The sequence below is a fragment of the Cavenderia fasciculata genome (genome assembly GCF_000203815.1).
Source record: "Cavenderia fasciculata unplaced genomic scaffold Scf_Dfasci-G-b-190b03.r1-5, whole genome shotgun sequence".
NCBI lineage: Eukaryota > Evosea > Eumycetozoa > Acytosteliales > Cavenderiaceae > Cavenderia > Cavenderia fasciculata.
Window position 1 is genome coordinate 452,050 of NW_004457711.1, and position 17,224 is coordinate 469,273.

The following is a 17,224-nucleotide window of genomic DNA, read 5'->3' on the forward strand; positions in this document are numbered from 1 at the left end:
ATTTATGAAATATTTATTTAATTAAATATTCATCTCATAAATGTTTATTAAAGTTTAAGACCACTGTACAACTTATCAAAAAAGATTTGGTCATTTGTGGGAGTAAAGAAAACGTACTTGATACATGCAAGAGTTAATAGAACTGCACCTGCAAGGAGACATAGGGGTCCTAGAAGATCAATAGAAAGAAGAAATAAGTATAATTAAACCTTGGTATTATTATTTTCATTATTATACTAACCTGCGCAAGCACAACCCAACATGATACCCAAGGCAACTCCAATTCCAATACCAGCAGAGATAGTGTCAACTACCAAAGCACCAATGTTACCAACCTACAACATAAAAGAGATAGATTAATTAGTAATTAATAAATATTAAATTTAATCAAATTTAAATTAATAGTACCTTTGCATCTTGAACTGCATCATAAATGCTTTTAATGGCAGCCACAAACATAAGGATTGGACTGAATCTGGTAGTAATAAACTCTGCCAAATCTGCTGTGAATATCTTTGACATGATAGTGAGTACCTTGTCACCATTTGGTAGCTTGTTTAATGCAACACCAATCAAAGATCCAATAGTCTTGAAACCTTCTGAAACCTTTTCAGTGGCAGCATTGGCCAAATCTAATCCAATATTGAGAATATCAGCAACAAAGAATGCTTTGTTGTAGGTTTCCAACTTGTTCCAATTTACAATTGAATAGATTATTACTGCTACTTGACAAGTCTTAAAGACACGACCAAACCTAGAATAAAAAAATAAATAAATAATTAGTGGATTGATATTATTTTCATATATATATATGTTTATACATACCAAGTACAGAATTTATCCAATTTGGCAGCTGGTACTTGAAGCTTATTCATGACACGTTTACCGATATCTTCAAAATATTGAACATAGCCCTTATTGATATCTGGGCCTTCCAAAGACTCGAATTGGGTAGCTAAAATTGCTTGTTGGAGTTCCTTGCAAGCACCTGCGGTTGACCCAAGTTGATTAATGAAATCCTTGCCAATTGTGACCTGATCTTCTGACAAATCGACACCTGGAGTTTGGATTTGTTCAATTACACGTTCCACAGTGTCTTTTATGATATTTCTGGTGACCTTGTTGTCCTTGATGGCATCCTTGTTATCTAGACTAATAAATAGGGATGAACCAACAAGTTGATTAATGAAATTACGAGAGGCAGCTCCGGTTGGGTCAAGAATATCCAGTGTAGCTTTGGTATTGACAACGTAGGCTTGGAATTGTTCAGTAGTTCTTTCCTCATTCAATTTTGTAACCTTGTTGCTCAAATTGTCTTGACTCTTTAAAGAATTCATGAAAAGTGGTAACCATCTCTCTGCACTCTTTTGGAATTTAATCATCCATTGGTTCTTTTCACAATATGCATACTTAAAGAGTAACATACGTTGATGAGCATATGTATTCTATTTAAAAATAAATAGGTAAAAAGAATAATAAGAAAGTTTAGTAAAATATAAATAATAATATATATTAATATTTTTTTAATTAAAATACATACATCATATGCTTGATTAGTTTCAAGATCAAGGATTTTTTCCTTGCAAAGAGCAGCATTAATCTTTTTAGAGACTGAATAGTTTCCATTGGCAACCATCAATGGTAGATAGTAGAATGAATAGTAGGAATACCAGAGAGTAACCTTTGGTTCATCACAAATATCCAAACGTGATTGATGGAGTTTTGGTTTGGTGAGACCAAATAATTCCAAAATTTCATTGTTTGGATCAGAGTAGAGTAGTACATTCTCCAAAAAGTACTTGTCAGCATTCTCGGCAACAATCTAATTATAATACAATAGTTAAATAAATTGATATCTTATTTTACAAAAATATAAATATACATACATTCTTATTATTTTCATCAAAGACAGATAAATGATGTAAAATCTTGATACCTTGAGCATCGGTGAGTTGCAAGTCTGGGTTAAAAGGAGGGATGATGAAATTATCGTCCCATGGTGGAAGGAGTTCATCATTGGCGGCATCTCTCTTTGGTCTGGTGGTGGTGGCTGGAGCAGCAGCGGCAGCAGTTGTTTTGGTGGCAGCAGCCTTTGGTGCGGCGGCGGCAGCTTTCAATGGTGGAACAGAATGCTTTTCATCGTTGAAGATTTCATCAGACTTGCGGCCATAGCTTAGGAAGAACTTTTGTTGTCCCATTGAGTTGGCCTTGACAACACCTGGTTGTTTGGTTGGTGGAGTGGTAGTAGTAGTTGGTGGCTTGACTGGTGGAGTAGTTGTACCAGGGGTGGTAGGAGTGGTTGGTGGAGGTGTGGTTGTCTCTGATGTTGGTTGTCCGATAATGAGACCGGTCACAGCATCAATAGTAGCAGTCACTGGTGAAACAGCAATCTCGACAACCTCTTCAAATGCATCTATAAGAACTCCAAAATCCATTCTTTTCTTCTTTCTTTATCTATCTATAAGTTTAGAAATAATAGTAGTAGTACTGTCTTTTATCCAAATGAACTGCTATTTAAATGTGTCGTGTGACAGTTGAAGTGAAGATATCATTTATCTTGACGTTAAAAGTCGTGTCATCGTCACACATACAAATGTTATCAATCATCGGTTGGTTGAACACTACCAACAACTATCGATCACGTGTAACAGTCCCTTGCAAGTGTCACGTGACAACCATGATGGTCATGAGAGAGAGAGATGATCGTCGGATAACGATAGCGATATTTCAATGATCGTGTGGGGGGTCGGTCAGGTCATTAAAGTTGTATATACCGGGGTCGACCTTAGCTTGGGTGTGGGGCCTTCCCTTGCGATGACAACAACCCATCGAGATGTCTTTTGGGGTATCGACAGACATAAAACAAATGAAGCAAGTTAACTGTTTGTTGATCTTTTTTGTGTGCTGAGCCAATAACATCAACTTTTTTTTTTTATGTAGGGGTGCAAAGATCAGAGTTGGGATTTGTATCAATCAATCGAAGAGTTGGTTGATTGGCCGTCAGATCTAAACGCGACGAATGATCATTCAATATTGAAGGTAACATCTTCAACGAAATCACGACCATCCAATAGTGACGCGACAACCAAAAGATAGCCACATTCATAGGGGATGGGAATATTTCCTTTTTGAGTAACATGTAACCAAAGATATTCATAGCTACCAACTTGTTGTTTTTAGAAAGTGTACAAATCGATCGTTTATTTATTTATTTTTATTTAGGCAGTACCTTGTTGTAATTCTTTTACAATAGCTTGGATTCCTTCAACATAAAGACGTTTCTAAATCAAACAATTAAAATAAAAGTTAGTATCTTGAGATACTTTTTTGAAATGATGAATAGATTGATAGTACTCACAGTGTCAACCTTTGGATCTTTGTATACTCCATTCTCAAGATCACCAGCAGTAACTTTACATTCATCTGCCGATTTACTTGGGTATCTTTTTTGACAGGTTACATATCTAGATATAACAAAAAAAGGTAAAACAATAATAGTGTTAATATAAATTGACCCTTTAAGACAGACTACTTCTAAGATACTTACACTCTGTAAGTCATATTTTGGCGCTCACCTGTGGTGATGGTGGTTCTCCAATCTGCAGCTACTTCTGTGGACATTTTCTCTTTATTTATTATTATTTGTAATGAATTATTCTTACGATGATGAAATGATCGTTGTGCAGGTTTAAATAATATGGGTACTTAGATATTTATCTTTCTTCTTTCCAAAAAACAAAGATATTTTTGGTCAAAATATCGAATCTTTCAGACATGCTCCGCTTTGTCAATGGTTTCACAACCTTGAACCCTGAAAGTATAGGGAAATTTTGGTAAAAGTCTCTAAAGATCTGCTTTAAAATTTATTAGATAATACATAAGTTCTAAAGTTTTTGATTGCATAATTCCCGTATTGTGGTCTGTCCCTTTAAGTACTCACCACAAAATATATATATATATATAAATAAATTAAAAAAACAAAACAAATAATTTGTTAATATTAAGTATTTAATATAAACAACAACAAACCAATTAATAATAATATTACCAATTAAAAAGAGAGGAGAGGGTAGGATACTTGTTGTTTGACCAAAGCTAAAGTTCTATGATGACCAAAAATAAAGTAGTAAATATGATACTTGGGGGTTATTTATTATTATTATTATTAAATGTACCTTTGTTGTTTAGATAAATATAATAAATACCAATTTTAATGTTTTCTCTTTTTGATCAAACCTTGTTTGACCATCATTTCATATGTCTTTTTGTTCATGACATCACCATTTTCATCTTCATATTCTTCCTCACGATCGGCATTGAATGCAGCAGTCGCATTCTGATCTTTAATCTTTTTATACAATTCTATTGCATCTTTGATCTTTGTAATATGATTAAAATGAACTGTATTTGGTACTCCAATACATGACATACCATAAGCATGACGTGATTCCTAAAGGGAATAAAATAATAAATATAAGTTTCGACAATCATATGATTTTAATGATGTTCTTTGAACTTACAGTAAAATGTTTTTCATATGCTTTTCTTCCCCAATATGATTGGTTACCACAGATTTCACATTTATATTCAATACCCAACTCATTTAATTTGTATACCCAATATGGAATTGGCTTACCACTCCAATCGACTGGATAATTTGCAATTCTTAATTTCAATGGTTCTTCATCCATTTCATCGTCATCCAAAACTGTTTCATCTGCGTATAAATCCTCCTAAAATTAAAACCAAAGTTAGTTATATACATATATATAGATATCTATAAGTAAATATTTACCTCAATTTCCTTTAAAGTTCTTGATTGTTTTTTAAGAGTATTTTCTTTTGAATCTTCGATTTGATCAGACAACATATCACCAAATTTAGAGATATAAAATTCCTTTTGAACAATTGGTTTGAATGGTAACATGCCAGATGAACTCTTACTAGTCTCTGAATTCTTATCCAATATTTCTTGAAGCATTATATGTCTCTTTCCTTTAAGATGACTATTAAATACTCCTTGAGATGTAAATGATTTTTTACATGCTTTACAATCCAATGAAACGATCGTTGTTGTTTTTGTATCATTTTTCTTCTTTTCTTCTTCCTTTGTTGTTTCCTCTTCACCATTCTTGTCATTATCTTTTGGTTCTTTACCATTACTATCATCATCATCGCCACCAATACCATTACCATTATTATTATTTTCACTATTATTTTCAACAGCAACAACTACACCATCATTCTTTGATGTAAATTCTTGATTTGACCATTTCTCTTCAAACTCTTTGTCCATATCAGACAATGTTTTCTGTAAATCAAATAATGGTTGTGTTTTCTTTAAAAATGATATTAAATATTCATATAATGATTCTATATATCTAATGGAATATTTATATTAATATCTCATCTCTTTTCATTTCTTTTTCTTTTTAAATATATTTCTACTTACAATTTATATTTTTGAATACCTAATCTATTAATATCATCATAAGAGAATGATGTAAAGGTAGTAAGATATTTGACATAATCGATTCTATTGACCTTTGGTACATTAACATATTGATTATAGATTTCATTTAAATCCAAGAATCTACCATATGATTCATTACCAGTGAATGATATTTGTGCTAAATTAAATCAATATTAGTTAGCTGACTGTACATTATTCTATTCTATTATATTCTATTCTACTTACGAGTATAATATAAAGTAGTATTAAGATTTTCAACAGGAAGATTAGGATATTTTCGATGATACTCTTTAATCTCTCTAAGATTCTCATAAAAGTTACTATAAACTGTATTACCTGTTCCAGTGATACCACTTATTTCATTCTTTCTTGTTCTAAATAGTAAGAGGAGAGGTAATGAAAAAGATGATTAGTATTGAAAGTATTTTGTTCTCTCTCTACATCTACTGTCTTCTCTTGTTATAACATACTGATCTTCATCTTTATAAATCTTTCCCAATTCCTTTGCACATTCTATTGAACTCTCTAAATAGTGATTGACTCTATGACTTTGAATGATTGACTCTTTGACAGTCTTTGGTTCGTTTGCCTGTTCACCTACAATCAACAATTCGTATCTCTCTATTGATTCATGTAGATTTCTAGTTCTTTCTATTAATGACGATGACATCTCTCTCTCTCTCTCTCTTCAATCTAGTAAATAGATATAGATAAGATATAGATAGATAGATATGAATACAAAGACTATGATGATCAATGAGTTTACACTTATAGCTCTGTAAATTTTTTTTTTTATGAATTTTCTTTTATAGTTTGAACAAACAGCCCTTTTCATTCTTCGTCTCAAATGAATCGACTCATTTGCATTATTCGTGATCTTTGATCATATTATTAATAATCATCATCATCATGGCAACAAGTAAATACTCAAAAGAGAGAGAGATAGTAAAGAGATAAATATAGTTGATTTGATTGTTGTTAACTAATGTTCATTCTTTAATCTTGTTAGAGACGATAAATATAACTAAATTATATCACCCGGTTAAAGCAATCATTGGGTTTAGAGCATCGAGTGATATGTGTAATCCATTCTTGGCAGAGTATGAGAAGAGTTCGGTTACACAGAGTTTAATGTGTTCGATCGTCTATCCAAAATCAGAGATTGCCAAGCGATTCCAAGCAGAGTACAATCTCACCGACGACAAGTTTGATACGCTTCGCAGCAATATCGATGCTGTTGGAGGCCGTATTAGAAAGTTGAAATTTGATTTTGGATCGACTCATCGTCGTGACTATTGGGCCATGTTTCTCAAGAAATTCTATCCTGGCACACAACAAACACTCAATCAAATGGCCAAGGATGAAGACGAGTACTTGAAAGTCCAGAAAATATTGGAGCAATGGTGTCTCGAAAACAACATAAAGGTTCAATTCCCAAAGGTTCAAGGTGAGATCCCTTGGGTTTTTGAACCTGATCACGAGTATAGAATAATCCAAAAAGAAGTAGTAGAAGGAGAAGAAGGAGAAGAAGGTGAAGGTGAAGGAGAAGGAGAGGGAGACATTAATGAACAACAACAAGATGGACAACAATTTGAAAGAACCGAAAATGAAAACAGTGATCACACATCTCTTCGATATGGAAAAAAGACAAGAGACTTTGCCTCCCATAAGAAACCTTATGGTGCTGATGCTGGTTACCATGATAGCTACAATCCATATATCAAGAGAGATAGATATCAACAAAGAGGAGAAAAGTCTGAAGACAATAATAATAATAATGAACAAGTTGAAAGAGACGGAAATGAATATAGTCAAAAGAAATTAAAAGACTTTGTATTTATAAAGAATAGTGATCGAAAACCCTATATCCCAAAGAGGGAGAGATATCAACAACAAAAAAACAATAATAATAGTGGCAGTGAACCAACTCCATTTGAAAATAAGGAATAAATAATATTAATAACAACTAATAATAATAATCTAAAATTATATAACTATAGTACTATACTTTCTATTCTATTTATTGTTGTTGATGATGTAAATTCTTTTGAATTTTTAAACTAATGTCAATATGTGGAACTGATTGAGTTAGAGAACCCATAGATATGATATCAATGGTTGGTAGAGCATATCTAGTTAGGGTGGCTGGGACAATACCACCGCTAGCTTCAATGACAATATGTGGATACTTTGATTTAAGTGATAGAGAGACAGTTGCCAACTCGGCAGGTACCATATTATCCAACATGATGACATCTGCACCAGCTTCCATAGCCTCGCAAGCCTCATCTTCACTACGACACTCAACTTCTACCTTGATTGAAAACCCACCAACTGATTTGGCACTGTGCACAGCGTTGGTGATATTACCCGAACTCCAAATATGATTGTCTTTGAGCATGATCATTGAAGAGAGGTCCATACGATGTCCATCGACACCACCGACCAACAATGCGTATTTCTCAACCAATCTAAAACCTGGTGTTGTCTTTCTCGTACCAGCCAACGTTCCCTTCCAACACTTTGCATCGACCAATTTCTTCATCTCACTTGCACGTGTTGTAATACCACTTGAACGTGATATAATATTCAATGCCAATCTTTCACCCATCAATATATTACGTACTGATCCAGTCACCTCTGCCAATCTTTGTGGTTTACTTGCATCTCCATTCATTTCTTCTCCATCTTTTATTATCCATTTTACTCTAGAGTAAACAAAAAAAAGTAAACATACATATCTATTTCTTTTTATCTTGTCTTATACATACTCACAATCCAACATGATAAATATTTCATTAAAGAATACAGTACCAGAGAATACACCAGGTTGTTTACCTAAAAGATAGGCAACCTCTTTCTTGTCACCAACAACAGCACCTCCATAATCAAATGATGGTATATCCTCTTTTAACCATGCTCTTACTTGTTCTTGTATAGTTGATTTAGGTATTAAATAACTTAGTGATGATTGTCCATTATTATTATTATTACTACTCATCTTCTTTATTTGTTTCTACTTGTAGAGATATTCGAAAGTAAATTAATTAATGATTACTCAAAATTGCTTTTTTAATTTATCTTTTGTGTCATGTCCCAAATCCCGATGCACTTTAAATTAAATGTGTGGTATGTTCACTGAACACTCTTCATCGAACTCCCCCTCCCGCTATCTATCTTTCGGTCATTCATTCTTTTCGATCATCATTCTACATTCTATTATCTATATAACTACAAATTATCTGTCATATTTTAGACTGCATACTAAGTCTGACCCGAGTTGTGATAATAATTATATAATTAAACTAAAAACTAAATTAAAATCATTGTAGAATATTCATTTGTTTGTAACAAAACTTGAAGAGATATATAAGAATGTCAGATAAAAAAGACTTTATAGATAGTACATTTAGAAAGAAATGGGATAGAGAATACTATGAACAAAGAGCAAGAGATAGAGAAGCTGGTATATTGGTAGATGAAGACGATGATGCAGCTGAACGATCACTTAAAAAGGCAAAGCCAGCTGAAGAGTTGGTGTTGTACAAGGCAAGAGACCAAGACTTGAATTTAAAGAGTAGATTAGGAAAGAATACTGTCATTGAAGGTGTTACACCAGCTGATCAACAAGGTGGTCTATATTGTCAACTTTGTGAACGTGGTTTTAAAGATAGTAATACATTCTTGGATCATTTTAATGGAAAAAGACGTATGTCATAAGAAAGAAAGAAAGAAACAAAAGAATAAGATATCATTGTACTAATATATAAATATGTTATATTCTTTTTTAGATACTAGATTATCAGGTAGTAGTATGCATGTACCTCAAGCATCTCTATCACAAGTACAAGCTAAATTACAACAAGGGAAGGAATCTTTATTAATTAAAAAACAAGCTCCAACTGTTGGAGGAGGAGGAGGAGGTTCATCAACGACTAGCTCTTTGACAAAGAATAGTGTCATTACAAATAATATTAAAGCTCAAACACCTGCCTATCAAAGAATAATGAAATCAATGCAAGATAAAAAGAAACAACAACAAGAGGAAGACGAACCAACAACAACTAAAAATGAAAAGGATGAAAAAGAAGAGGAAGAAGAAGATGAAGAAACTAAAATAATGAAACAAATGGGAATACCAGGTAACTTTGGATCATCAACATCAACTAAAAATAATAATATTAATAATAATAATAGTAAACAACTGGAAAAAGAAAAGGAAAATAATAATAATGGAAACAACAAAAATATTAAAGAAAATATTAAAGAAAATAATAATATTAAACAACCAGAAGAAAAAGAAGAAAAAGAAGTAGAACAAGAACAAGAGGAAGAAGAAGAAGAAGATGATGAAGAAACAAAAATGATGAAAATGATGGGAATACCAAGTAACTTTGGAACATCTAAAAAACGTTAAAAATGGTTTGTATAACTACTTCTTCTTCTTCATCTATTTTAAAAATATATGTATACCTATCTTATCTTTTTATTTTTAAAAGTTTAGAATATTATGAAATAAAGTAAAAATGATAATATGGTTGAAATGAAAACAAATCCAAATTGTGAATAGAAAGAATTGGTTGTTGAGGAGGGAGCTGCGTTGGTACCAACGTTGTTGTTGTTGCTGGCGGTACCTCCTGCTGATTTGACTTCGGAACAGGTAGTTCCATTGCCTCCGCAGACACCACATTCATCGACGGTTAATGTTGGTACACCGTTGCAGCCACCACGAGTGGCATAGTCCTTTTTGACATAGAGACCAGTGCCATAGGCATCGGCAGAGCAGTCACCTGAATTTGTACCAACGGCCCATCCAGATGCGATAATGTTGACTGATTCGCAACCAGTGTCGGGACAGTACATGCTCCATGTACGGCTGCCTTGTTGGATGAACTTGATAAACAAGAGACCGGTGGTTGCGTCGTAAAAGTAGGTCATACCGGTAGCGTCGTTGTTGACAGCGTCAATGGTCTTGCCAGACACCATGGTGGTGGCAAATGTTTGCCATCCGAGCACGACGTTTCGCTTGACGGAGAAAGAGACACCGTACTTGGGGTAGCAGACACCTACAACGACAGAGTCGCCTTGGTCAAAGTTGGTCATTTGCAAACGGAGGTTGGGTGGTGATGGATGTAAAAAGTGCATCGTGTAGGTACGTCCAATCATGACGAGTGGCATAAACGTGTTGCGAGGTGTAGAGTTTGGTACACCGTACATGACGTGACGGTAGAAACTGTATTGGTCGCGGATCATAACAATACCAGACGTGCCAGAGGGAGTGATCGTGTTGGCGAGATCCATATTGTAGACATAGATGGAACTAAACTTTTCATAGCACACTGTCTTGTTCCACTGTGTGTTGGCAACACATTTGGGCGAGTAAAAGTAGGGGACGTTTGGTACGAGTGATGCGCCAGACGTACCAGTGAGCGAGCCATCTTCGTCGTGGATAATCTCATTCTTGGAACCATCGTCATTGGTGAGATACGTGTAGACTCGAGTGTTACTATTGACAAATGATAGACCAAATGTCTTGCTCTTGGGATTGAGAATCCAATCATCGTACAAGAACCATCCAATACCACTCATGTTTCTAACACCATCGGAATTGTAATTGACAAATGTAGAATAGGACACTGAAACTGGTCCATCATACACTTCGAATCCCTTTTGGTTGTATTCTTGCCAAGCGGGGATAGTGTGACCCTTGTACATGTTGATTCCATTGTATGGTGCACCAACATTCTCAGACTCTCCTACAAAGGTTGATCCGATGATTTGTTGGCTCGATCCTGGGTCGGCGGGCATGACACCCTCGCTGGCAAGAGTGACACCGATGGCATTATCGGCAAACTGGCTGTTGACAAAGACCATGTCACCACCTCTGGCCCACAATCCACGCCACTTGTTCTTGTAGCTGATGAATCGGTAAAAGTAGGCGGTCGAACGAGCCGAGTCGGGGTTGGTGGGGTCGACACGTGGCTTCCAACGCTGGATCGTCATCGACAGGTATTGCTGTGGGTTTTGCGCGTTTGGATGGACAATCTGGTGGGCTTGATCGACATTCATACCGACATCGACGTTGGAATGAGCCTTGTTGTTGGAAAAGACGCCCAGTGCAGTGTATTTTGGTGCAATGTCGGGATAGAGTGCTTGCGAGAGACCAGATGCTCCCTCGGGGAAGAGGTACCAGAAACCAGCGTTGATACTGCCACCAGCGACATTGTTTTTGAGGATGTTGTTTGGATTGGTGACCCAAAAGGTTGCGACGGCTTGACACTCACCACACGATGTTGGGTTGCCGTTAAAGTCGGTGGGAGCGAGGTAGAGACACAGCTCGCAGGTACGATCGGATGGCAAGAGGTAGCCGGCTCGGGTAAGCAGACCGACGTTACTATCGAGATAATTTCTTTGCTCGGAAGCATCTTCAAAGAAATAACAATGTCCAATAGCATCAAAGGCAAAGTTGTTTACCACAATCAAACCACTCGTGCCGTGGATAGTCAGACAACGCGACAAGGTGTGATGGATTGAATTATCCTTGATAAAAGTGGGCCATGAAGCATAGTCGCCCGTGTCGACATCGCCGCACATGTGGAAATGGATTGGATAGGTTCCGAGGTTGTAGGTCTGACCCATCTTGTAAAATTCGGCACCTTGAATGTGGACAGAACCAAAACCAAGAATCACACGGAGATGACCTCCCAATGTATCAAAGTCGAAAAACTTGCACAAGGCACTACCATTACAAGCGGCTTGCATACGACCTTGGATCTTGATGTTTTTGGTCAATAGACCAACTTCGGCACGTTGATCGACACCATAGGTGATGGCACCATAATGGTACCATTGGAGTGGAGTCTTTAGTTGGAGTTGGTTGGATGCACATGTTGGACAGGCAACAATTACGTTTTCTTCTGATTGCGTGTAATCAAAATCGGTTGCTCCAACTACAATCTGCGATCCCACCGGCCATCCAGATACATCTTGGTTCAAAGTAATCAAAGATGTTCCAGCAGGTGCAGTTACATTTAGATTAACCCATGATGGAATTGGATAAGCTAAATATCCATGTAATTCTAATCTTCCACCTGGTAAAACACCAATAAATTTTCTGCCCAAATCATATTGTGTTTCATAATATCCTTTTCCTAAGAAAATTTAAAAAATTAAATTATTGATACAAAGATAAAAGAAAATGTTATTTTCGTTTTTTATATTTACCATCGATACCAGTTAAAGTAATAGTTGCACTTTCAGTAAAACGACAACCATCATTACCAATATCTAAACGACCTTCAATAAGGAGACCACCAGTAACCAATTCAAGTGGTCCATTTTTAGAGGAGAAAACCAACTTACCAGTTGATTTAATTCTTATTTGTTGGAATTCTGGTGGTGATATATCGAGTAGAATACCATTTGAAATGGTTACAAATGAACCTGCTGTTGGTAATTGACCATTTGGCCATGATGCCGGATCACTCCATTTTAATAAACTTGTATCTGCATCTGGACCGTCACATCCTAAAGATTAAAAACAAAACTTTTTGTCAATATCTCTATAGATTAAAGTTTAGCTCTTTTATGCATACCAAATGTTAAATTAAATAATAAAACAAATATAAAAAATATAAACAATTGTTTAGTCATTCCTATTTAATATTTATAACAAAAAACATAATAAAAAAATCTCTCTATTAATATTTAAATTTTTTTTCAAACTACTCTTATTCTTTTTAATATTATTCTTTTTGCAATGGTTGTTGGGTATATAGAGATGAAAAAGATTAATAATATTTACCAATATAATTTTCCAAGGGGTCCTAGGGAACAGTTTGGTTGATTGGAGTAGATCTGTTACAAAAAAAAACAAAACAATTGGATCTTTAAGAAAAAAATATTTAAAAAAAAAATAATTTTAAAAAATGTTTTTAGATTTGAAAAAAATACAAAAGAAGAAAAAAATGGAATTTTAATATTACAATGGATTATGGATGGATAGTATACAAAAAATAATAATATATTTTGTCAACTTGAAGAAATGCAAACAATCGATTCAAGTAATACTCTATTTTTTGTAAATTCGAAACACGAGTCTTTTTGTATTCTGAACAATGGTCAAACTTTAAAAAGATCACAAAAAAATAATTTGGAGGGAAAGGAACAATGAATAGGATCAGATGAATATGTGGGTGGGAGAGTGAGAGATAGATATATAGAACTTTTGATCTTTTTTTTGTGTGTCAAAAATGAGTGAGTGAGTCGTTTACCACAAAAAGTGAAGATCGAAAGGACTACCTTTAAAAAAATGAAACAATATGAAAATGTATATTACAATATGATATGATATGAATGGAAAGATATATTTATAATTTTACAAAAAAAATAGATAGATAGAGAAAGAAAAAAAAAAAAAGAGATAAAAGAAAATACGGAAGATACAAGGTTTAAATTAAAATAAAAAAGATAGTATTTATAATTTACAGGTTGATCTTTGTTTCTTTTTTTGTGCCAGTTCCAATTCTTTTTTCCTTTAAGATAATTAATATTCAGTATTGCCAAGATTCCAACACATCAATTTGATAGGGAAGCCTATGTTTAGTGTCAATAGGGGGTGAATTTTACGATGATGTAGATCTTGACCGTCGACAGGTAGAGTTTATTCATCACCTCGATTATAAACGGTGTTCTAAACCATCACTCTCTTCTTTAAATGTTTGAGGATTTCAAATTACAATTATCATAAAAGAAAAAGGATTTAATTTGTAAAAATTAAAATTACAAGAGTCATAATGATTAGCGGTGCCCACTGTTCAGTTAGAGTTGGTAGAATGACCTAAAAATATAAAAAGAGACGATTATGATGTATGCCCCTAAACCGAGTGACTAGTGAATATTGTGTAAGTTAGAGATTAGATTTTCAGTTGGGCAAAAAAAAAAAAACAAAGTATGGAAATTGTTGGAATATGAAATTTTGTTTTTCACCTTCCATTTTTAGAAGCACAAAATATTAATATATTAATTTTCAAATTTAATTTTTAAAGTACTATGTCTATACCGAGAGGATACTAATATCTATGAGGGATACAGTCAGTATCTTTTCGTCGGACGAGTAACTCAAACTAAACATAAGTTCATTCCAATACTGTTTCTTTTAAAACAAAGAGGTTTTTACTTTTGGAAATCTAAAAATATAAATATGAATATGAATGAATCATCCTCACTTTGGTGAAAGGTGGGAAACTATTCCCCTCTTTACTTTTAGTACACACCTTATAAACCGTGCTCGGGAATATTAATAATAATAATAATAATTATAAAATATTTTTTGTGAATTAAATAATTTATTTTTATTTTTTTTAAAAATATTTTTACTATTTCTATTTTTTTATCTCTTTTCTCTATGTAAATGATGTAAACAATAATAGACCATTACGAAAAATGTGATGGCAAAAGCAGAGACGATGGCCATGTCTTCACCCTTGAAACGACCTTCGAAACCAAAGGAGGCGAGGACGTCGTTACCGTTGGGACAAATTTGGCCTTCTGGACAGTCAAGAGCACGGTCTTGGAACTCGTTGGTCATGAGTGCTTCGAAAGCATAGTAGATAAAGTTGAGATAGTGAATCCATTGGAAAGAGACGGGGAGGTTGTTGATGGTGACAAAGAAACCGGCAAACAACTGGTAGATGGTGGTGACACCGGCGCCAATAGCAAAGGTTGGATCGATTTGAATGGTGAGACACGAGATAAACAAGATGAAAAAGTCACCGGCAAAATGAGCGAGGATGAGAATAGCCATGCAGAAACAGTAACTGCCAAAGTTTGGATTCAACCCCGAGAACCAGTAGCTGATAGTGCCGAGAATGAGCGCGGTAATAATACAAGCCATACACTCGAAAAACATGAGTGCCAAGTAGTATGGCAGAGTGTGGTAGAGTTTGGAGGCACGTTCAGCGTTGAAAAGTGTACGCTTGGAGATGAAAAGAGAGATGGAACAGAATGGCTGGAGAACCATATTGATGGTAAGATAAAAGAGAACGGCGGCACGCGACTGGACACCAGACTCTGACATGGGAAGATTAGCAAAACAAGCACCAAACAACAAACCGACAAAGGCAGCCACTACAAAACGTACAATCGAGTTGGCCGGATTACGAAGGAAATCAAGACCGGTACGTTTCCAGAGTACCCAAAACTGTGTCCACAAACCAACATTGTAAGAACTTATTTTCTCCTTTTTGCCACCTGCTCCTACACCTATCCGTCGATGCTGACAGTCCGCTCGTAACCTCTTGTGCCTGTTGGGAGTAGGTTACCGACAACTTGTCACCAATCTCGTCGGCACGACCCGCCTCTTTAATCTGGGTGACCGAATCGAGAATGTAATCGGCGGGATTCGTTTGTTCTGGGAATGGATAGCCAAGTGCCACGAAATGGCTGACTGGCTCGGAGCCATAGTACACCAAACGTCCCTCTGTCAACACCAACACCTTTGTAAATAATTTATAAATCTCTGAACGTGGTTGATGTATAGTTGTAATAATGGTAATATTTTTTTGTGTTGCCAATTCTACCAATGTTTTCATGACGGTCATTGAACTTGAACTGTCCAAACCACTAGTAGGCTCATCCAAAAGCATGATGGATGGAGATGTAACCAAAGCACAACCAATGGTAACACGACGCTTTTCACCACCAGACAACCCACGAACATGAATACCACCGGGCAAGATACCACCAATCTTTGCGTCGGCACGATGTGACAGTCCAATTTGGTCAAGTACCGATGTAATTCTTTCCTCCTTTTCTTTATTTGTCCAACTTGTTGGTAACTTTAAATCTGCATAGAATCTTAATGTTTCACGTACCGATATTGTCGGTAATAAAATATCTTCTTGTACAACTAAAAAATAGAAATAGAAAGCAGAAAAAAAAAAAAGATAAAGTAAATTAGAAAATGGAACTAACCAAATATACTTTATATATAATAATATTTGTTTTGTTTTGTTTTGTGTACATACCATAACTACATAATCTTTTATATTCATCATCAAATGGATTACCATTGATTAATACAGAACCTTGAACAGCTCCACTTTCCTTTCTATTTGCTAGGATATCCAGCAAAGTGGTTTTACCGGATCCAGATGGACCAAATACACCGACCAACTCGCCTGGTGACACTGTACCAGAGATACCATTGAGAATCTGCATTTTCTTCTTTTTAACTTCGACGCTGTAAGATAGTTCCTTAAAGGTCAAGGTAACGGCACGTCTCAATTGCATTTGTGACTTTGACTTTACCATTCCTCTTCCTCCTGATGTTGATCCATTGTTGTTATTGTCAACATCAATATGGGTTGCTCCCATTTCAATTGACATATTTGTTGACATTTTTTTTTTACTTATATATAAATCTCTTCTTTTGCGTGTGAGTATGTGGGTGTGTGTTTAATATTACAACAAGTATTTGTATTTGTGTGGTTACGGTTACTTTTAAAACAGTGTGTTTATCTGTGATTGATATGAATAGAATAGAAATAGTGTACAATGATAAACAAATAACTTGGGACTCTACAACGACGTTATATAAATAAATAAAATAATACAACAACAAGGCAAGACGACGTTGATTGACGGATGGTTTGTTTGAGAGGAATGAATTTAAAATAAAACAAAACAGAGGTGTTGTTTGTTGTGGAGAGATAAATATAAATACAAAGTTGTTAGGTGGTGAGGACTGAG

The 17,224-nt window shown here is 35.0% G+C and overlaps 7 protein-coding genes across 7 annotated transcripts; 2 read left to right on the top strand and 5 right to left on the bottom strand.

The window, feature by feature from the left end:
* Nucleotides 1–47: 47 nt before the first annotated feature.
* Nucleotides 48–2,435, bottom strand: DFA_02669 (uncharacterized protein; the record flags this gene model as incomplete). The annotated part of the gene is made up of 6 exons (XM_004357335.1): nucleotides 48–169; nucleotides 242–335; nucleotides 409–754; nucleotides 826–1,445; nucleotides 1,541–1,822; nucleotides 1,887–2,435. The coding sequence occupies 6 exons, from the start codon at nucleotides 2,433–2,435 to the stop codon at nucleotides 48–50; spliced, it is 2,013 nt and encodes a 670-aa protein (XP_004357391.1).
* A 783-nt stretch (nucleotides 2,436–3,218) lies between these two features.
* On the bottom strand, nucleotides 3,219–6,143 carry sf3a3 (C2H2-type zinc finger-containing protein; the record flags this gene model as incomplete). Its single annotated transcript, XM_004357336.1, has 9 exons — nucleotides 3,219–3,281; nucleotides 3,359–3,464; nucleotides 3,548–3,626; nucleotides 4,237–4,450; nucleotides 4,521–4,733; nucleotides 4,796–5,381; nucleotides 5,453–5,630; nucleotides 5,699–5,847; nucleotides 5,944–6,143. The coding sequence occupies 9 exons, from the start codon at nucleotides 6,141–6,143 to the stop codon at nucleotides 3,219–3,221; spliced, it is 1,788 nt and encodes a 595-aa protein (XP_004357392.1).
* Nucleotides 6,144–6,382: 239 nt separating this feature from the next.
* On the top strand, nucleotides 6,383–7,423 carry DFA_02671 (uncharacterized protein; the record flags this gene model as incomplete). Its single annotated transcript, XM_004357337.1, has 2 exons — nucleotides 6,383–6,392; nucleotides 6,483–7,423. 2 exons carry the CDS (start codon nucleotides 6,383–6,385, stop codon nucleotides 7,421–7,423), a joined length of 951 nt encoding a protein of 316 aa, XP_004357393.1.
* A 70-nt stretch (nucleotides 7,424–7,493) lies between these two features.
* Nucleotides 7,494–8,474, bottom strand: qprt (nicotinate-nucleotide diphosphorylase; the record flags this gene model as incomplete). Its single annotated transcript, XM_004357338.1, has 2 exons — nucleotides 7,494–8,181; nucleotides 8,245–8,474. The coding sequence occupies 2 exons, from the start codon at nucleotides 8,472–8,474 to the stop codon at nucleotides 7,494–7,496; spliced, it is 918 nt and encodes a 305-aa protein (XP_004357394.1).
* A 374-nt stretch (nucleotides 8,475–8,848) lies between these two features.
* On the top strand, nucleotides 8,849–9,890 carry DFA_02673 (C2H2-type zinc finger-containing protein; the record flags this gene model as incomplete). The annotated part of the gene is made up of 2 exons (XM_004357339.1): nucleotides 8,849–9,182; nucleotides 9,265–9,890. The coding sequence occupies 2 exons, from the start codon at nucleotides 8,849–8,851 to the stop codon at nucleotides 9,888–9,890; spliced, it is 960 nt and encodes a 319-aa protein (XP_004357395.1).
* An 83-nt stretch (nucleotides 9,891–9,973) lies between these two features.
* On the bottom strand, nucleotides 9,974–13,126 carry DFA_02674 (uncharacterized protein; the record flags this gene model as incomplete). Its single annotated transcript, XM_004357340.1, has 3 exons — nucleotides 9,974–12,624; nucleotides 12,698–13,000; nucleotides 13,069–13,126. The coding sequence occupies 3 exons, from the start codon at nucleotides 13,124–13,126 to the stop codon at nucleotides 9,974–9,976; spliced, it is 3,012 nt and encodes a 1,003-aa protein (XP_004357396.1).
* A 1,738-nt stretch (nucleotides 13,127–14,864) lies between these two features.
* On the bottom strand, nucleotides 14,865–16,873 carry abcG22 (ABC transporter G family protein; the record flags this gene model as incomplete). The annotated part of the gene is made up of 3 exons (XM_004357341.1): nucleotides 14,865–15,770; nucleotides 15,796–16,382; nucleotides 16,501–16,873. The coding sequence occupies 3 exons, from the start codon at nucleotides 16,871–16,873 to the stop codon at nucleotides 14,865–14,867; spliced, it is 1,866 nt and encodes a 621-aa protein (XP_004357397.1).
* Between the last annotated feature and the right edge of the window lie 351 nt (nucleotides 16,874–17,224).